The sequence below is a fragment of the Delphinus delphis genome, chromosome 16, assembly GCF_949987515.2.
Source record: "Delphinus delphis chromosome 16, mDelDel1.2, whole genome shotgun sequence".
NCBI lineage: Eukaryota > Metazoa > Chordata > Mammalia > Artiodactyla > Delphinidae > Delphinus > Delphinus delphis.
The window spans coordinates 78,150,305-78,172,196 of record NC_082698.1 but is presented as its reverse complement, the minus strand read 5'-3'; the positions used below and the strand labels follow the sequence as shown (position 1 = coordinate 78,172,196).

At 45.5% G+C, this 21,892-nt stretch overlaps 1 protein-coding gene across 2 annotated transcripts in view; it reads right to left on the bottom strand.

Moving 5' to 3' along the window:
• Nucleotides 1-21,892, bottom strand: part of NID1 (nidogen 1) — a 94,832-nt gene that overhangs the window by 32,777 nt on the left and 40,163 nt on the right. For both annotated transcript variants that reach the window (XM_060035025.1, XM_060035026.1), the window contains exons 9-12: nt 20,173-20,316; nt 13,575-13,700; nt 7,254-7,403; nt 5,769-5,891 (exon numbers count right to left, since the gene is read on the bottom strand). In XM_060035025.1, coding sequence (XP_059891008.1) covers nt 5,769-5,891; nt 7,254-7,403; nt 13,575-13,700; nt 20,173-20,316 — 543 coding nt within the window. The remainder of the gene's footprint in view (nt 1-5,768; nt 5,892-7,253; nt 7,404-13,574; nt 13,701-20,172; nt 20,317-21,892) is intronic.

Below are 21,892 nucleotides of genomic sequence, written 5' to 3'. Positions count from 1 at the left end.
TAAAGAGTTCAAGAAACCTTTTGTAAACTAAGAAATTATTCGGACCTCATGTTCCTTATTTACAAAATAAAGGAGATGAATTACAGAATTTCTGGAGCCCTTTCCAGCTCTCAGTGGGAAATTCAAGTTTTCTAACAGTGGGTTTGCTTGAAACAAAGTGCAAACTGTAACACAAACAACAGACACACAGCAAACAAAAAGTACATGTTAAATTCTTCCTCAGTTTTCCTCCCTTTACAATTGTATTATCCTAAATGTTTTCCTCTTTCCATGCAGCCCTACTTTCTGAACTCTTTTTTTTTTTTTTTTTTTTTTGCGGTACGCGGGCCTCTCACTGTTGTGGCCTCTCCCATTGCGGAGCACAGGCTCTGGATGCGCAGGCTCAGCGGCCATGGCTCACAGGCCCAGCCGCTCCGCGCCATGTGGGATCTTCCCGGACTGGGGCACGAACCCGTGTCCCCTGCATCGGCAGGCGGACTCTCAACCACTGCGCCACCAGGGAAGCCCTGAACTCTTTACTTACCTTTCTGTCTATAAATGGCTATGGATCTGGAAGCAGTAAGCTGGTAAGCGGGCCTGGTGCCGAGCGTAAAGAAGAGTGATCAAGCATCCCCAGGTTTGGTACTTGTCCTTAAAAATTCGGCCTTTACATCTCCAGCCCAGGATTCTTCATACTCCTCTTTCATCCTCTAATAAGCTCTCCTATATTCCAAACCTCTACCCAGTTCCATTCCCCCAGACCTGTCACCTCCTCATATCCCCACACTTAGGTAGTTCCCTTTCACACTGTAGGAGGGTTGGCCTGTGACTACCAGTATCAGCAGAAGTGACAGCATTGTCATTTCCAAGGTTAGGTTACAAAAGACTGTGGCTTCCATAAAAAAAGAATGAAATCATGCCATCTGTGGCAACATGGATGGACCTAGAGATTATCATACTCAGTGAAATAAGTCAGAGAAAGACAAACATATATCACTTATATGTGGAATCTAAAAAAAAATGATACAAATGAACTTATTTACAAAACAGACTCACAGACATAGAAAACAAATTTATGGTTACCAAAGGGGAAAGGGGTGGGGGAGGGATAAATTAGGAGTTTGGGATGAACAGATACAGACCACTATATATAAAATAGGGAAACAATAAGGACCTACTGTGTAGCACAGGGAAATATATTCAGTAACTTGTAATAACCTATAATAGGAAAGAATCTGAAAAAGAATATATATATACATATATATAACTGAATCACTTTGCTCTACACTTGAAACTAATACAACATTGTAAATTAACTATACTTCAATTTAAAAATGCAAAAAAAGAAAAAAATCTTAAAAAATTTTTTTTTGAAAAAGACTGTGGCTTCCATCTTGGGCACACTCCCCTTCCTTACTTGCTCTGGAGGGAGCCAGCTGCCAGGTCTTAAGCACACTTAGGCAGCTCCATGGGGAGACCCGTGCCATGAGGAACCGAGGTCCTCCGTCCAGCAGCCCGTAAGGCCTGCCAACCACCATAGGGATCCTTCAGCCCCAGATGAATCTCAGAGAAGATGGTAGCCCGGCTAAGGTCTTGACAACAACCTCTTGAGATACCTTGAACCCAGATCACCCAGCTAAGCTCCTGAAATCCCTGCCCCACAGAAACTGTGAGATAATATACATTTACTGCTTTAAGCTGCTAACTTTGGGGGACAATTTGTTACACAGAAATAGATAACTAACATGGCCGCTTTCAAACTTCCTGACCACAACCCATAGAAATGCTTTCCGCTCTGCAGTTCAGGACACACACGCATGCTTACACATACACACACATGCACACACTCAGCCATGCACTAGACAAGCATCCACAACTATTATTTCATGAAACAATACTTATTCCTACTGCATATATTCGGCATACTCTATTTTCTCGATTATTGTTTTCTTTTTCGTTCCATTCCATTTTAAAGAAAATGGTAATAGTGCCCCGCTGAGCTGACTTCACAATCCACACATGCATTTTGGGCAAAGAGTGCAGAAGGACAGTGGGGAACAAATCATCATTTTTTTTGTTTTGTTTATCATTGGCTGATACTGCAGTAGTCATGACCTTAACTGACACACCCCTAAAGCTAGTTTAGTTTTTTATTTTTTTAAACTAGCCCCTCTGTATAGAGTAGGTACCCAAAACTGCTCAATGTCTAATCCCTACACTTCATTATGTTTGGTAATAGTAGTCCAGATAACACTATACTTAATTTTTCATTAATATTTCATTAACTATTTAGTCACACAAAATTTAGAAAAATATGATGAAAACCTCAGTGTTCATATTCCAGCTAGGGAAAAAAGAAAACATTAGAAATACAAATGCAGACCTTGTGCAGCCCTTCCCAACCCCAATTCCCTCTCCTACCATAGAAGTAACCTTTATCCTGAACTTTTTGTTTCTCATTCCCATGCATGCGTTTTATAGTTTTATTGTATGTGTTTATACATATGCAGGTTTCTTTTCATACAGGCTTATATTTCATATAAATGGGATCATACTTTTATGACTTTTTTTTTAATACGTAAGAAGTAAATTTATTGAGAGAGACACACTCCGTAGACAGAGTGTGAGCCATCTCAGAAAGTGAGAGTCTTTTATGACTTTTTTATGCCCAACATGCTGTGGAGATTTATCCATTAACTCTAGTTCACTCAGATTTATTTATTTACTTATTTATTATTTAATGTGTTCATTCATTCATTTATTTATTTGCTGCACCTCGCGGCTCGCATAATCTTAGTTCCCCGACCAGGGATTCAACCAGGGCCCTTGGCAGTGAAAGCGCGGAGTCCTAACCATGGACCGCTAGGCGATTCCCTCTAGTTCACTCATTTTAACTCCTGTATATTATTTCATGGTATGAATTGTACCCAGACTCATTTGTCCATTCCTCCTGCTGGTAGTCACTTAGATTTTTTTTTCTGTTTTGAACAATACTCGATGGACACATATATTTCTAGTGTACATTCTCTCTCGAGCATATAAATAGATGTTGAATTTCTTAAGAAAACAGGATTAAATACCTAAATAATCCTAGCAAAGAACTCTGATCGGTTTTATCCTTGTCCCATTTTTGTATCCCAGACTATAGGTCTGGATTTGTTTCTGTTTAGTCAATAGAGCCTCGAAAATGGGGCGAGGTGTCGGGTTAAAAGAACAAAAATAAAAAATGAAACATCTGCTTCCTTTTGAACTGGAGATGTGAAGGAAGCCTAAGGAGATAATGCCTTAGTCATTTTTAATAGCTGCTGGAATGTCTTAACTCAAATTATCATGAACTTTTCTCTATGTAACCTGCCTATCAGAATCTGTGGGGAGAGCCGTGTCTTTTACCCATAATTTCAGGAACAAGAGGTTGATCCTGCCTGGGTTCATCTAGGCTGGGGATCAGCAAACTTTTGCTGTCAAGGGCCAGGTAGTAAATATTTCAGGCTTTACAGTCTCTACCACAACTACTGACCTCTGTCTTTGCAGAATGAAAGCAGCCATAGGCTATTCATAAACTAGAGTATGAGTGTTCCAATAAAACTTTATTTACAAAAACAGGCAGTGGACCAGATTTGACCTGCAAGTCATAGTTTGTTGAGTCCTGTCCTAAGCAGAAGAAAACAATTTAGACCAGCAATATGTAGTATTGTATATCGAAATTTAAACTTTAATCTGATATTCTTCCCCTTTTAGATGGTCAATTATCCTAAAAACTGGTCACACCCAGTCCTGTTCAGAGTGCAAATAAATAATTATCAATACTATTATACACTGCCGGTAGGAGAGGTGCATTCATTTATTTCCTCAACAACTATAAAGAGCTATGAGCCGCAACAGAGGCCACGTACTCCACAGGATACTGGGGACATGAAAATAAAGTGCACAGGCACCCTATGCTCAAGGCACTCAAGGCTAGTGAAGGGAGGCAGACATTGAAATAGCTTGTAATTGCTCAAAAGAGTGATGAAATGGAAATTTCCATGTATCTCTTATTGAAACATTGACAGTGGCATAAATATATTTTGCCAACAACAGCAGCAGCAGCAATTAAAATAAGTAACAACTCAACTGGCTAACTGCAGTCGGAGGCATCAGATACAACCTTAATCTCATGACAGGGTACCATGTGATTTCAGGAACTGAATCCAGGCTGGAGTCCATCGGGCAGACCTGGGTTTGAGACTTAGTTCTAGGACTTACTACCCCTGGGACCTTGATTGTGCTTTTATCTCTGCGTTTTAGCATCCTCTATGTAAATGGAAATAGTGATAGTACTTACTTTAAAGAGATGATTATGAACATTACATGCAACAGTGTAGGTAAAGCACCCAGCACACAGTAGGCTTCATGCAAATGGCAGCTAATTATACGTATTCATCCAACAGCATTTGTTGAGTGCCTCCTAAGTTCCAGGATCATTCCAGGTACTGAACTAGGGCTATCATTATCCTCATGATCTAATGAGATACCACAAAAGTCTCAACTTTAGGGCTTCCCTGGTGGTGCAGTGGTTGAGAATCTGCCTGCTAATGCAGGGGACATGGGTTCAAGACCTGGTCTGGGAGGATCCCACATGCCGCGGAGCAACTGGGCCTGTGAGACACAACTACTGAGCCTGCACGTCTGGAGCTTGTGCTCTGCAACAAGAGAGGCCACGATAGTGAGAGGCCCGCGCACCGCGATGAAGAATGGCCCCCGCTTGCCACAACTAGAGAAAGCCCTCGCATAGAAACGAAGACCCAACACAGCAAAAATAAATTAATTAATTAATAAACTCCTACCCCCAACATCTAAAAAAAAAAAAATACTCAACTTTAGAAGCTGCACAGTCCAGGTGTAATAGGTGGCACACCCAATTCTGCAGAGTCCTCAGCCTGCCTCTTCCCACCGCTGGTGGCCCTTCACCTCCACCCCACCCCAGAACCATTCCCCGTGACTCTTAGGAATCTGTGATGGTTAATTTTAGGTGTCAACTTGACTGGGCCACAGGGTGCCCAGATATTTGGTCAAATATTATTCTGGGTGTTTCTCTGAGGGTGTTTCTGGCTGAGATTAACCTTTCACTCTGTAGACTGAGTAAAGCAGATGGCCTTCCCTTAGGTGGGTGGGCCTCAGCCAATCAGTGGAGGGCCAGAATTGAACACAAAGGTGGACCCTTCCCCAAGTAAGAAGCAATTCTCCCCTCCTGGTGACCTATGGATGGAACATGAGCTTCTTCCTGCCTTTGGATTCAGACACTGGCTGGGTCTCCAGCTTGCCAACTACAACCCCTGGGACTTGCCAACGTCTATAGTTGTGTGGGACAATTCCTTCTGATAAATCTCTTTATATATAAATAAATATATTTCTCTCTCTCGCGCTATATATATATATATATATATATATATATATATATATATATATATACACACACACATACACATACACACACACACACACACACACCCATTAGTTCTGTTTCTCTGCAGAACCCTAATACAGACCAGTTCTTACCCTGTATTGCACCAGTCACAGGGATGACCAGCCTCCAGGCTGCCAGCACAGTTCTAGTCCAGGTGTGGGACCCCCAGAGTTGTGCAGTGTGCAACCCGCATGCTCAACACCGCAGCTGTGCTCTGATCACCCACCTCAACTCTCCACGGAGCCTCCCACGTCCCCACCTCGCCTTCTCTCCCAGGGCCATGTACTCAGTACTCATGGACAAGGCAATGACCCGCCAACTCCAAACGTCCCCAACACCTTACCTCCAGGCACGCAATGGAAGCCGTCTCCCTGATAACCAGGTTTGCACTGGCACGTGAAGGACCCTGGAGTGTTGTAGCAGACGGCATCAGGGTGGCATCGGCTTAGCTGGCATTCATCCACATCTGCAAGACAGCCACCAAGCCCGGGGATAGTGAGATTCCTCCTAGAATTCCTAGTTTCCAGAATAACATAAGCCACTTGCTCAACTTTTGGGGACTCAGTTTCTGATCTGGGAACAGTGATTTAGGAACTCATCAAACATTAATTATCAAAACACTAACTCCTCAATTTCTATCCAGTGTATTTACAAATGTGTTTCACTTCGATGTTTTCAAGAAAAATCAAGCGTGCAAAAGGAAAAACGAGAGGATCTTTTTTCATTATTTCCTTCTCATCATAAACGAGAGCTTCAGAAATGTCTGAGTTTGGAGACAGACGATTAACTGCTTGACAGAAAAATCTCAAAGACCAGAGAAAATTCACATGTTCAGTAACAAAGAGAAAGTATTTCAGAAATTATAATCTCTTAGAGAAGCTTGGACTTTCCAGAAATACTCCATGGTGTAACGTTAAGTAATTTTGCAAACCAGGGGACCGGGGAACGGTGTTCAGAGTTATTTCACTTAAAATTATCTCTAAGAGCACCCTGGCTGCCAACAATGGACTGATCTGAGGTCTGAATTTTGTGGAACCATTTATTCTCTGCATCTGAAGTCATTTATTCAAAAAGGGGACTTCACATTTTTGGTAACACAAGATTAGAGCAGGCCAGGTGAATGACTGTATGTATCTTATTAAATAAAAGGCTGGACTTTAAGCTCCATGTGTGTAAGGATTGTTTGTCTTTTCATGAAAGACAAACAATCTCCTCAGTCCCTAGCAGACAGCAGGTGTTTAATTATTGCCTGAACGAGCAAGTGACATGGAACAAAATGGTACAGGGAGGACAAGTGTCTTCCCCAGTGAGAACAGCCCCCCAAAGAAAACACATAATTCAAATTACTAGAGATACAAAATACAGCCCATCTACTCAACAGAGTTGAGAGAAGAATTCTTTTTTTTTTTTAATTTTATTTATTTATTTTTTTTTGGCTGTGTTGGGTCTTCGTTGCTGTGCGCGGGCTTTCTCTAGTTGGGGCGAGCGGGGGCTACTCTTCGTTGCGGTGCACGGGCTTCTCATCACGGTGGCTTCTCTTGTTGCGGAGCACGGGCTCTAGGCGCAGGGGCTCACTAGTTGTGGCACATGGGCTCAGTAGTTGTGGCGCACGGGCTTAGTTGCTCTGCAGCATGTGGGATCTTCCCGGACCAGGGATCGAACCCATATCCCCTGCATTGGCAGGCAGATTCTTAACCACGGCGCCACCAGGGAAGCCCGAGAAGAATTCTCTTGAATTTGGAGTTGAGTTAGTAATTAGCATGTGGTAAGTAACACCCAGGGAATTATTTCAGGTTACACAGGGAGGAAAGTCAGAGTGACCACATACCTTGGCAGGCTCTGCCATCCCCAGAGAAGCCTGGCAGACAGGAGCAGGTGTAGGAGGAGCCTCCCAAATAGATGCACTGGGCCCGCTGAGAGATGTCACAGTCATGAAGGCCAGTCTCACAGTAGTTGATGGGGCGCTGGTCCATGACAGCTTCAGACAAAAGGTTGACACGCAATGTTTGGAAGAGTCCCCTGAGCAGTCCCAGGGCCCTTCCAAGCAGTGTAGTCCACCGAGGTGGACCATGTCTGGACCCCACACCTCCAGACATCTCTTCAGGTTCATCCCTGCTCCCCGCTGGATGGTACCCCTGGCTCTCCTCCTGTTTCCTCCCACCTGGATCCCACCTCTGATAAGTCTTCGCAGCCTGCCACTGCAGGGGGTCAACCGGCCTGGCTCTCGACCTCAGCTTCGCCCCAGGGCTCTGTCTCAGGCCACTCTCCACACCTGGTCCCCGAAACCCAACTTTCCCTTCATCTGGATGTGGAGGTCGAATCTGCAGGTAGACACGCTTCCCGTGGCACCTCTGTTGGTGGAGCGTTTGGAGCTGAGGATCTGAGACTTCCACGGTATCTTTGCCCTCGGCTCAGTGGGCGGGTGGAATATTCACTACGAATGCCAAAGTCACCCACGTCCCACCAAGGAAGGTGAAATAAACTTTCCCAGGGAAGTGAGACGGGGATGGTAGGATGACTGTGGGCCTCTGGGGTGGGCAGCCCTGGGTTTCTACAAGGTGCATGAGGCCACCATATGGCTTTGGGTGAATCATATAACTTTTCGGAGCCACAATTTCTTCCCCTGTAGAATAGGAATGACTTCCAGCTTGCCAAGCATGGGGAGGCCCAGTAGATGGGACTATTATTTTCTAAAGGGTCCTGGTGACAAGACTCAGAGAATGAGGTTGTAGGAAGTAGGCATGTGACATACAGGCTAGAAAATCATACCCCATCTTGTGCTGCTGCCTCAAGATGAAAGTCAAGGACTAAGGTCTAGGGGGTGATTTCCAACAGCTGGTTCAGATACTCTGGGGTTTGTAAGGCACTTTAACTTCTGGTCTTAAAGCTCTAAGGCCCAGGTCAGAGTCCTGGCCCTCACGATGCCAGAACAGTACACTTTCTTCCTGCAAGGAGGCCCTCAGGGTTTAGATTATCCTGGATACAGGAGGACTCCTCAACTGTATCCTCAATGAGTCTTCCCAAGATTAATTCCAGTCCATCCTGCCTCAAGTGCTTCGGCAGAGAGAGCTCCAAGCACTGTCAGGGGACAGGTAAAGAAGAGGATCCTCTGCAAAGGTCTGCGCCCATGACAGGTTAGCAAAGTACCGTATTGGTGGATGAAGGCCCAGCCTGCGGACTCAGCAGTTTAGACTCCTGAAGTTGGACTGTTAACTAACTCCCATGGGACAGGGACCATGGAACCAAGTCTGTGGGCCAAAGGGTTACTGGATTTTAAATTGCTACCAGTGGTCCAAATTTCTTTCCAGACAACAGTAGCCCAGATTACACTGAACCAAACCAAGGACACACTGTTTCCTTGGGCCGCTCCTGTCTTCTCTCACCTTTCATCGTTTCTAACATTCTTCGTCTCTCCAGGGTCCTCTTTCCCCCAACTCCTTCAGCTCGCAAAGTGTGAAAGGGACACTCTTGGAGAATTGGGACCAAAAAAAATGTAGGGGAAATATACCCAGACAGAACAACCAGGAAAGGAGTCTCACTTCTCTTCCATCAAATATTCATGTCATTAGAGTGCATAAGTGACCATTTTACACATTGTGTTCGCTCCAGCCTCATTGTGCCCCACCCTTGGCAACATGGGTAGGTCCTAATGTCCCCTGCCCTGCCATCACCTTCACCGTTGCTTTTTTTTTTTTTTTTTTTTGGCCAAGCCGCTTGGCTTACAGGATCTCAGTTCCCCAACCAGGAACTGAGCCCCGGGCCCACGGCAGTGAAAGTGCAGAGTCCTAACCACTGGACCGCCAGGGAATTCCCACACCTATGCTTCTATAATCCTCAAACCCTTTCTAGAAAAAGGTAGTTTATAATTTAGTTTTTTTTAATTTATTTATTTTTGGCTGCGTTGGGTCTTCGTTGCTTTCCCTAGGCTTTCTCTAGTTGCGGTAAGCAGGGATTACTCTTCGTTGCGGTGCGCGGGCTTCTCATTGTGGTGTCTTCTCTTGTTGTGGAGCACGGGCTCTAGGTGTGCGGGTTGCAATAGCTGTGGCTCGCGGGCTCTAAAGCGCAGGCTTAGTAGTTGGGGTGCACGGGCTTAGTTGCTCCGTGGCATGTGGCATCTTCCCGGACCAGGGCTCTAACCCATGTCCCCTGCATTGGCAGGCGGATTCTTAACCACTGCGCCAGCAGGGAAGCCCCTATAATTTAATTTTTTAAATCACGTTTTCCTTTATGTAAGACCATTTTTCACGCCAGAGCAATTTTCTTCTGAGGGAAGCTTTAGAACTTTACAACTCCAAGCAATTTAGTTCTACCTTTTTCATTTTCAAAGTATACAAAGCATTTTTTGTCTTTTTCTTTATTTTTTTTAACATCTTTATTGAGTAGAATTGCTTTACAATGTTGTATTAGTTTCTGCTGTGCAACAAAGTGAATCAGCTATGTGTATACATACATCCCCATATCTCCTCCCTCTTGCATCTCCCTCCCACCCTCCCTATCCCACCCCTCTAGGTGGACACAAAGCACCGAGCTGATCTCCCTGTGCTATGCGGCTGCTTCCCACTAGCTATCAATTTTACGTTTGGCAGTGTAAATTTTTAAGCAAAATATACAACACAAAGGAGACCTTTTCACTGATTTACACAAGAGGGGCCACCAGCACATCCAGCTCTGCTTCCCTCAAAGGCTCCTAACCCCGCAGGCTGGCAATTTCCTACAATTCTCACCCTGCCTGTCAACTAGCAGGGGGTACAGGGTGGGAGGGAGGGGAAAGTTTTGGAGAGGACAGAAAATCAGGCTCAAAATGGGATTTAAAACCAGTATGGAGGTTCCTTAAAAAACTAAAAATAGAATTCCCACATGACCCAGCAATCCCACTACTGGGCATATACCCAGAGAAAACCATAATTCAAAAGGAGACATGCACCCCAATGTTCATTGCAGCACTACTTACAATAGCCAGGTCATGGAAGCAACCTAAATGCCTATTGACAGACGAATGGATAAAGAAGATGTGGCACATATATACAAAGGAATATTACTCAGCCATAAAAAGGAACAAAATTGGGTCATTTGTAGAGACGTGGATGGATCTAGAGACTGTCATACAGAGTGAAAGAAGTCAGAAAGAGAAAAACAAATAACGTATATTAACGCATATATGTGGAACCTAGAAAAATGGTACAGATGAACCGGTTTGCAGGGCAGAAAGTGAGACACAGATGTAGAGCACAAACACATGGACACCAAGGGGGGAAAGTGGTGGGGGTGGTGGAGGTGGTGGTGGGATGAATTGGGAGATTGGGATTGACATATATACACTACTATGTATAAAATAGACAACTAGTGAAAACCTACTGCATAGCACAGGGAATTCTACTCAGTGCTCTGTGGTGACCTAAATGGGAAGGAAATCCAAAAAAGAGGGGATATATGTATACGTATAGCTGATTCACTTTGCTGTACAGCAAAAACTAACACGTTGTAAAGCAACTATACTCCAATAAAAATTAACTTTAAAAAATTAATTACAATTACATGTTCAGTTGGGGTTTTACTTTTCTAGCTCCTGCATTTCTGAAGAGAACCCTGCACTGTGACCTGGCATGGGCAGAGCCGAGGAACTGCCCTGAGATGCTGCCACCCCATGTGACACTGGTCCCCGAGAGACACCTGCAAGGCTGGCTGGGGCCAGGAAATGAGACAACGCGGAGAAGGGAGGTGATGCCAAGAAGGAAGGACAAAACGAGGGAAAGAAGCCACGTGTTACAAGGAGAGAAAAGGGCGGGGAATAAAGAACCTTTAGGGGAGTGGTTTCACAGCCTCTAGTTACTTTAAGTTCTGAGAAAAAGATCACAGAGATGAATGATTCACAGTAATTTTTCCTAACAACATGACAGGAGAGGGAGGGAGAACAGGAACGCTGGGTGAGCCAGGCTGAGCCTTTAGCTGAAGCCCAGCCCTGTTCCCCCGACCGACGGGCAGGTGCATGGTGCCGTGCACTGTACAACTCGGGGTCCCAACCTGCCCATGCTCCGTACGGGTCACGTATCACAGGCGGCAACTGTATCTACACATAGAGGTGATTTGCAGGTCAGCTGAGGCTCTTTTCCTTTGTGTCAGCATACTTTGCACATTCCAATTAACTAAAAGTTTGCACCCAGTGGAAAAGAGAAAGTCACAGGCTTGCAGAAAATGACAAAGATGGAAATCCACAAAGCAGCCCCTCCCCTAATGGATACCCATCCTCATGGAAAGACAGTCACCTCTGGCCATCCATACGCCCTGCCCCTCACAGTTGTCAGGACACAGACAACCATCCAGATTCTTTCCTCACGCTTCCCTGCTCTGACCTGACAGACATCGGTCCCAGCCTGTGCTTCAACCCAGGACGTAGCTTTAACAAGGAATTCTGGGAGAGTGAAACCGACCCGTAAATTATCCAGTGAGGAGCCAGACTCTGTGTGTGAATGCATTCAGGCAGACTTGGTTTCACCCAGTGAGCCATCTCTCTGTGAGGTGAGTCTCAAAGGAGCCAATTAAAAGAGGCCAAAAGCCAAGTGGGATGGAATTGCACAGGGGGCCACGGGCAGGGGGAGAATCAGGAAACCTCGATGCCAGGTCTTGGTGGAACTTAATGATCTTCAGGTGGTTTTCACACTTGCTTCTGGGAGGGGGGAATCCATTATTCAAACAAAATCTTACTCAGAAATTGATATACAGGAAAATGAAATAGTCCTTGTATCCCCACTGGCAGATCCTGGGGCATCTCCAAGGGCCCCACGGGACACAGGAAGCCCATGATGCAGTCTAATCACCTCATTTTACAGGTGAGGAACTGAGGCCCAGAGAGGTTGTCTTCCTCAAAATCACATGCCTAGGAGTAGACGTTTGCCCACCACCTGTCTTGCACCCCACCCTAGCCCTTCCGTGAGGGTGGATCCCAGGAAGGGCTGGAGACAGAAACTGAGGACACAACATGCCTCACACACGTCTGCCCCAGGACTGTCCACGTCACCACCCAAGGGGTAAGGGATCCACCACCAAAGCTTGAGCCGAAATATAATGCAAACGGTGCTGCCACAGAAAACAGATCTTTGAATCTGCTTCGTCTCAAAAAGCAGAGAAGGAAGTCAGGCCAAATTCACAGAAATTGTTGTTCTTTATGGAAAAAAAAAGAAGAAGTAACTTTAGCAGAGCTGAAATCTCAGCTCTGTGCAAAGGGGACTGGCTGTCTCTCAGTTCACAGATGTTTGGGTCATACTCAAAATATGAGAACGGCCTGTTCCCTCCGCCCTCAAGACACCATCTCACCCTGGGACCTTGGCGGCCTCATCTGAATTTCAAGACAGAGCAAACAGAAAGCATGCTAGGGTTTAGTAAACAGCAAGGAAAGGACAAGGAGATGGTTCACGGAGGCAGTAAAAGAGGAATCTGTTTTAAATTGGGAAGAAATGTTCAGTTCAGATGGCCCCTTTAGCATGCTGCCCTCCAGACCTGGAAATCTCCAAGAATCTTTGAACTTGAAATTCTTGGAAACAACAGGTCAAAATGCAGCAGTCGGAAAAAGTGGGGAAATTTAAACAATCTGGCTCTTTGGAGTTGGCCCATCACCATCATCACCAAAATCATGAGCAACCTAAAGCATATAGGCTTAACTTCTAACTTTGATAGGCTATGAAGTTATGCTAGTACTTGGGGCTTGTAAAATGGAAATCCGTAAATAGAAAGGCTCCGAATGGAGTTTTAGATGTAAATCAGGAAGAATTCAATCGAAGGCAGGTAATGACACAAATGCCTATAAGGTGTTCCCTCCACGTGAATCCCAAGGCCACTAATTATAAGGAGAAACATGTCTAATTGTTTGAATAGCTATTAAAAGAATAATGGAAAGAATTAAAAGGAATTTTATAAGAAGGGAAGGGTATTACCAGTGTAGACAGGCAACACTGCTTATTCCTTGTACCTGTGACTCTCCAGGCAGTCGGAGGGAAGGAATGAAGTCTGATTCACCTTTGTAAACTGTCCTCCCCAACAGTACAGGGAACCTTCCATCTCAGCCAGGACAACTACCTGGGGCAATACCATTCACACAGGTGCTGACATACGTCATGTGAATTAGTCGTGTTGAAAAGTCACCCACAGAACTTACCCACACACGTTCCCTCCTCTGAAAACCGGTAACCCTCCACACACTCGCATCGGAAAGTTCCTGGGTAGTTATTGCAGATTGCGTGGCTCCCACACACCGAGGGCTGCTCTGAACATTCGTCAATATCTACGGCAAAAAAAATGTTTTTAAGACTTATTTATTGATTTATTTATTTTTGGCCTCGCCGCTCAGCTTGGGGGATCTTAGCTCCCCGACCAGGGATCGAACCCAGGCCCCCTGCAGTGTAAGCGCCAAGTCTTAACCACTGGACTGTCAGGGAATTCCTCCCAAATTTTTGTTTGAATGCAGACTCTTAAAAAAAAAAACACCTCTTCAAACACCACTAAACATAATAAAATAGAAAGCATTTTGGCATGCAAACGGATCCACTTTAAAACACACCTTTTTATGTTCCAAAAATGATGTTAAAGAAATCTTTTTTTCTGTGCATAATTTGAGAGTGATCCGAAGGCCCTCCTCCTAAATAAATGTGTACTCCCCGCTCCCCGCCCAACCCGCCCTGCCTTTTGGAGTTAGTTGCTGAGCCTGGCGCCCACTAACATCAGATGGGCAAATACGTGTTAGAAAGACGTGCAGACAAGTCTCCAGACTCTGAATAAGATTCCTAAACTACAAAACGTAATTAAATATGCTCTTGTTCAAAAATATTTCCTTTCTCCAACGATACTGACAAAGCAAAGTGGGACCGTTTAAAGCCTAATTGTGAATCTTGGAACGTTACCTGAGCTTAACGCACTAACAGGAAAACCATTAACTCATAAGATTGTGAGTGATGCTCTCCCACAGGACAATACTGTGGCCATCGCGTGGGGTGACTGGAACAAAGGAACGTATGCTCCGGAGCTGGACACAGCTAGGTTCAAATCCTGCCTCCTTTCCTTACCAGCTTGTGTGGTCCCGGGCAAGTTGCCTCGCTACTCTGCCTCAGTTTCCCCATTGGTGAGTACTCACGCTACTATTCATCTTGAGGGGTTCTACTGAAGATTACAGAAAATGGATGTAAGCCTAGCCTGCTCGAGAAATGTACCTATTGGGACTTCTCGGGCCAGCCGGCGGTTAAGACTCCACACTCCCAATGCAGGGGGCACGGGTTTGATCCCTGGTTGGGAAACTAAGCTCCTGCATGCCACGGGGTGCGGCCAAAAAATAAGAAGAAATTAAAAAAAAAAAAAAGAAATGCACCTAGTATTATTATCCTACACTACCAGCCACAGGGGTGTTCCGATTCTAGGAACATAGCCCTCAGGTGGCCACTGGCACTGAGGGCCAGTCTGTGGCTACCACTACAGGAAGGCTGGTTGGCCCAGATAAGAAATCAAGCTACTCTGTCATCACCTGGGTCACCTGTCCACTGATGGATTGAAATGAATACAGTCACACAAGATCCTTCTGTGCCAACCTCACTCTCAGAGTGCACAGGTACTTCTGGCATTTTTAGAATTCTCGGAGATGCGTGTGAGGAAGATTTTATAGTGGCTGAGACCACACAACCCCCTCCCCCTCTCAGCTGCCCCTCCTCAATCCCATCATGTGAATCTTCCTCATGCTCCACCTCCGATGGCCAGTCCAGCCGGTCTCTTCACTGGTGAGGCAAAAGCCCTGCTGGCTTTTTGGACTATATTGCACAAGACAGGCATTTTTGCCACTTCAGCCCCGTAGCTGGACCTATACTCAGAAAAAAACCCAAACCAAATGGCATTCAGCTTTTGAAACTACACTGCAACGTAAGTTTCTGTGACGTGTTTAAGATACAAGATCTCGGGGCTTCCTTGGTGGCGCACTGGTTAAGAATCCGCCTGCCAATGCAGGGTACACAGGTTCGAGCCCTGGTCCGGGAAGATCCCACATGCCGCGGAGCAACAAAGCCCGTGAGCCACAACTACTGAGCCCACATGCCACAACTACTGAAGCTTGTGCACCTAGAGTCCGTGCTCTGCAACAAGAGAAACCACCGCGGTGAGAAGCCCACGCACCGCAACGAAGAGTAGCCCCTGCTCGCTGCAACAAGAGAAAAGCCCACACGCAGCAAGGAAGAACCAACACAGCCAATAAATAAATAAATAATAATAAAAAAGATACAAGATCTCATATCACTTATATGTGGAATCTAAAATTTGGCACAAATGAACCTATCTACAAAACAGAAACAGACTCACAGACATAGAGAACAGATTTGTGGTTGCCAAGGGGGGGGAGGGGGGAGGGGGGAGGGAGAGGGATGGACTGGGAGTCTGGGGTTAGTAGATGCAAACTATTACGTTTAGAATGGATAAACAAGGTCCTACTGTATAGCACAGGGAACTATATTCAGTATCCTGTGATAAACCATAATGAAAAAGAATATAAAAAAAGGACGTATATATGTGTATAACTGAGTCACTTTGCTGTACAGCAGAACTTAACACAACACTGTAAATCAACTATACTGCAGTTAAAAAAAAAAAAAGATCTCAGACCAGAATATGGCTCCAGGCACAGCTGGAAGGTTACAGAACAAAGCCCCTCCCAAGGCAGCCTCTTAACCAGCTGGAGCTGGGATGGGGGTGGAGGGATATTCAGCAAGTGTGGACTTTCCAGCTCCATCCACCAGCTGCTGCTTCAACAACCCGGGAGAAAAAGATCATTCTGCTTCACTGTGTTCTGCACTACAGCTCTCAGAGGACACTACAGGCCAGATGTCTGGACACGCTGTGCAAACTGCAGGGATCCACGGCTGAGGCTCAACTGCCAAAGCACGAGAGCACAGAGCAGCAGTTTTCAATCAAAGGGACAGAACACAATCACCAGGGGAAATTTTCCAAGCTTCATTCCACCCCTAGAAGGTTTATGGAAAGGGAAACTGCGTGTTTCAAGAAAGCTTCTTAGGTGATTGGAAGGATGCTCATCCGGCACACCCTACCTGGAGAACCACGGCAAACGGGACCTGGGGGCCCGTGGGATGAGGAAGGGGACGGTACCCTAGCACGACCCCCACCTCCATCTTGGAATGTCTACACATAAAACCTTGGAAGGTCTACACATAAAATCCAAGCTGGGCGACTCCTTTTCTTTCAGAGCAAAACCCTAGCCATCTCCCTGCTATTATTTCACGGTCCTTACAGCTTGGAAATTCTTCCTAATGCCTAATTTAAACCCTCCCTTCTGTAATTGGAGGCTAGGACTCTAATCCATTCTTTAGTAGAAACCGTGAACTAGTGATAACTGTTCCTTATAAAAGATCACAATATCTGCTTGAAGATTATTGTTCTTATTAGTCATGATCTGGTCAACGTCTTCACTGGGAAGAGGTTTCCTTTCACATAAATCATTCCCTAACCCAACAGGAAAATCCTGGATTATTCTTGTAATCACTGCTTCCTTTTCGACTTTTTTTCAGAGTGGCTACTTTTCAACAACTCTAAGTTTCTCTAAAATGTGTCCTTTTCATAAACACCAGGCTCTTATTGGAGAAGAGTCTCAGGATTTATTTGTTAAATGCCTTGTGCGCACTCAATGAGAGACTGTGCAAAACCCTCTCTTACAGCCTCCCAACTGAGAAATATAGGGAAGCCATTCTGTCAGGCACCAGAGCTCTTGTGATTCAACTGGAAATCTCCAAATTAGCTCTCAGGGTCACTCTGCAGTGTCTAATCAAGCCCAGCCTTACTTTGAATGTCATCTATCATTATATCAACGCTACACACACTGAATGACAAAGGCTCACCCTCATCCTCTCCAGAGGCACTTTCCAGGTCAAAATAATATGTGAAGTGACCTGCTTAATGCAATTTCCTATCAACAGCCCGGTGTCTCAATGCATTAACACTACGAGGCTTATTCTCGTGACCCAGAACAGAAAGTAGCCTGACTAGGAATATACCCACATTCCATGGTGCAAATCTGCCAGGGCAAAAGCAAGTGCGCACAAACACCTGTCTTCCTGGGCCAACACATCGGAGGGGTTTCCACGATAGCAACAGATTCCATCCATAAAGCATGGCTGGTTGTGCCTTGGGAAAGTGAATCAAGCAGTCCCACCGCAAGCTCAGGCACCAAAAGCAGAATTTGCCAGAGGTTATGGGTCAGCAGGTTGGGGTAGCTCCACATTCTGCTAATACAGTAATTCCCCTACATACGAATGAGTTTCATTCCGAGAGTGCGTTTGTAAGTCCAATTTGTTCGTAAGTCCAGCAAACTTAGGCTAGGTACCCAACTACCACAAGCATCTATATACCGCTGATTTTACGCATGCTTCCGGACATCTGGGCTTGAAACAAAGATACTGTACTCCCGTACTCTATACAGTACTGTACAGTACACAAAAGCACAACCACTTATAGAGGATGCACGCACGTGACAATGTACACCAGACACGTGAACTAACTTACATGACGGGACACGCAAATGCACATTTGCAGCTTTGAAGGTTCGCAACTTGAAGGCTTGTATGTAAGGGACTTACTGTATTCAGTTGGCTTATGAAGCTGAAGCACAGCTACATAAAGACTAAGGAGGTACAGGCTTCCGCTGGAGAAATGGGAGCACCTCATCCCTTCGTGGTGTCCATCACCATCACCATCACCATCACCATGGCCTGGGAGGTCTCTGCTCACACACACACAGTATCACAGTTTCAAAGTGGCCTGAGCCAATTTAGCCATTCAAGACTGTTGGGCTCTTTGGGGAAACACCGGGGGAACTCTGATGATCAGAGGTGAGGAGGAACTATGTCCCCTGCCCAGTGGTACGTTACAAGGGAAGCGAGTCTCAGATTGAATTCTACCACACGGACCAAGTCCTCAGCGAGCCGGCTAAACAGTGGTACAAGCTGTTCCCGTAAGCCCAGTCCCTGCTCTCCATCCTTTCAGACGTTCCAATGAGCACCTCACATAAATTTCACTCTGAAGTAACTGCAGCCATACCCCAGCAGCAGGATCTGCTAACCTTCACGTGAAATCAGCACACTAAAGCTGCCGTTCATTGGAGGCATCCAATGGATTCAATTCAACGGATTCCAGACCCAAGGCATCGTTCCCAAATTCCAAGGCTGCTGGGCTCCCCAGATTCTTATGCCCCAGTCATTCAAGGGGGCTGCTCATCATTCTGGCCAAAAAGACATGTGCACACCCCCCATTTCACTAGGGAAGCTTACTTCTAGCACTCCTTGCATTTGCTGGTGAGCCCCTGTGGCAGGTGTAGGAAGCTCTGACATTCTTACCCTAGTTGCCTCTGCTATATGGACTCTTCATGGAGTCAGGAGTCAACTAACCGCCTTTTGGCGGTGGATTAAAATTTAGTAACAAACATAAATATCAATCTGTCTACGTGAAAGTATTTAAAGTGAAATCATAAGCAATAAAATAAGTACAGTGAAGACAGTATAATATACGCACTTGAGTCAGAGACTCAAGGTCCAACGTTCCAATGTCCCCGGCTCATCTGTAAAAACAGGAATAGACCTCCCACCCATTAGGATGGCCGCTATCCAAAAAACAAAACAAGCGTTGGCAAGAATGCGGAGAAATTGCAGCCCTTGTGCACTGGCGATGGGATATAAAATGGTGCAGCTGCTGGGGAAGACAATATGACGGTTCTTCGAAAAAAAACACACACAGAATTGATGTGACCCAGCAATTCCACTTCTGGGTATATCCCCAAAAGAGTTGAAAGCAGGGTCTCAAACAGATATTTGTACCCCATGTTCATAGCAGCATAATTCACGACAGAAAAAGAATTGAAGCAACCCAAGTGCCTATAGACAAATGAATGGATTAAAAAGAAAAAAGAGTATGTGTATGCAATGGAATAGTTCGCAGCCTTCACAAGAAGGGAGATTCTGACCCAGGCTCCAACATGGATGAACCCTGGGGCCACTCTGCTAAGTGAAAGAAGCCAGATACAGCCAAGGACAAATACTGTATGATTCCACTTACATGAGTTACCTAGAATCATCAGATTTGTAGAAAGTGTTATGGAATGGTGGTTGCCAGGGGCTGGCGGGGGAGGGGAGGGATGGGAAGTTGTTATTTAAGGGGAACAGAGTTTCCATTTTGCAAATGAAAAGAGTTGTGGAGATGGATGGTGGGGATGGTCACACAACAGTGTAAACATACTTAATGCTGCTGAACCGTACACTTCAAGAGTTAGAATGATCAATTTTATATTATGTCCATTTTACCACAATTAAAAATAATTTTTGAAAGACAGAAATGAAAGAATCTATCTCATGAGCGTTGCTGAATTAAATCAGTTAGTGTTTGTGAAGCACCTAACACAACAATGCCTGGGTACGTCGCAGCTGTAGTCATATTATGTGTGTTATAAACAGCGCTGACTTTCCCCTCCTTTAAGCCCATGTATTCTCGACGTGAAGGGGAGTGTGGCCTTATAAATTCTACTCTGCTGCTTAGAGTCAGGGCATCTGACCAGATGAAGGAAGGGCCAGGACCCCTAACCTCACGGAGCGAACACTGAGCGTGACCATCAGTGTTTATCTCACCAGTGCTGCCTCTTCCTCGCCCCTCTGCTGTACAGGATCTGTTTCTGCAGCCCCCCACCCCGCTGCCCACCACCACCAAGTCAGAGTGGACGACTGTACCGTAGCAGGTCTGTCCGTCTCCCCGGAAGCCGATGGAACACTCGCAGGTGAACTGGGTCCCGGGGCCGGGGCGACAGGCTGCATTGCTGTCACACCCGTGAGTGCCGATGTAGCAAGGATTCTGAAGGGCATCAGGGGAGTCGTCTGTGAAGGCAGAGACATTGAAACCCAGTGAGGATTCAGAAACTCTTATTCCTCCAGAAACCCCAGAAAGTAAGGCAGGACTGATGACCAGAAAACCCGCCGACTCCTGAGTCACCTGGGGGTCACCTGAGGCGGGATCAGCAAACTACATCCCTTTGGACATTTGTCTGTTTTTGTAAATAAAGTTTTACTGGAAACCAGCCACACCCATTCACTTGCATACGGTCCTTTTGTGCTACAGTCACAGAACTGAGAGAGACTGCACGGCTGGCAAAGCCTGAAATATTTATTGATACTGTCTGGCCTTTTAAGAAAAAAATACGCCAACCCCTGATGCCTGGAGCTACAGCTGTCAAAGGAAGGAGACAGACACCTGTCCTCCTTCTGCTTTATGGAGCTGAGGACAAACTCGACTAGCTGGCGAAGTGACCTGGGTACAGAGGGAGAATCAAAAATAACTGAAAAAGAGAAAGACCTTCACACCTAGACCCCAAATATACAGAACCCCTAGGGCTTAAAGATTTGGATGATGTGAGACCTGACACTGGGCTGTCCCACTAGCTGCAGCTCCTTCCACGCAGCCAGAAGCACCCCGAGACTAGACCCCGCCTCTCGCAATGTGCCGTCCCCGGGCAGAAAGCTCGTTGTAGGCTCCGTGCCTGACTTTCAGCAGATTTGATTAGGATTTCCCCAGGTGAGCACACAGTGAGTATCAGAGTGTTTTAAATGCCTGGCCATCCATAGGCACATGACAAGATGCTCAACATCACTAATCATTAGAGAAATGCAAATCAAAACTACAATGAGGTATCACCTCACACCGGTCAGAATGGCCATCATCAAAATATCTACAAACAATACATGCTGGAGAGGGTGTGGAGAAAAGGGAACCCTCTTACACTGTTGGTGGGAAGGTAAATTGATACAGCCACTATGCAGAACAGTATGGAGGTTCCTCAAAAAACTAAAAATAGAACTACCATAGGATCCAGCAATCCCACTCCTGAGCATATACCCAGACAATTCAAAAAGATACATGCACCCCTGGCAGCACTATTCACAATGGCCAAGACATGGAAACAATCTACGACATGGAAACAACAAGTGAACTTATCTAGGATGCAGAAATAGACTCACAGACACAGAGAACAGACTTGTGGTTGCCAAGGGTGTGGGGGAAGGACAGGGATGGATTGGGAGTTTGGGGTTAGAAGATGCAAACTGTTATATAGAGAATGGATAAAGAACAAGGTCCTGTTGTATAGCACAGGGAACTACAGTCAATATCCTGCAATAAATCATAATGGAAAAGAATAAAAAATAAAATAAAAATAAATGCCCGGCCATAGGCAGCTGCAGCCCTTGGATGGTCTACTCTTTAAGGTAACTCAAGGATTATCATTCTGCTCTACCCCAAATGGAATAATGAGGAGGCCTTAGGTTAGCAGAACAGAGACAGGTAGGTTTTCTAAGAATCATAAATGACAAGACGTTTATTTCTGCCGGGAGCTATTTCAGCATAACTTTCTTCTTCTTACTGAGAGTAAGAGACGAAAAACAACATGTCAAAAGCACC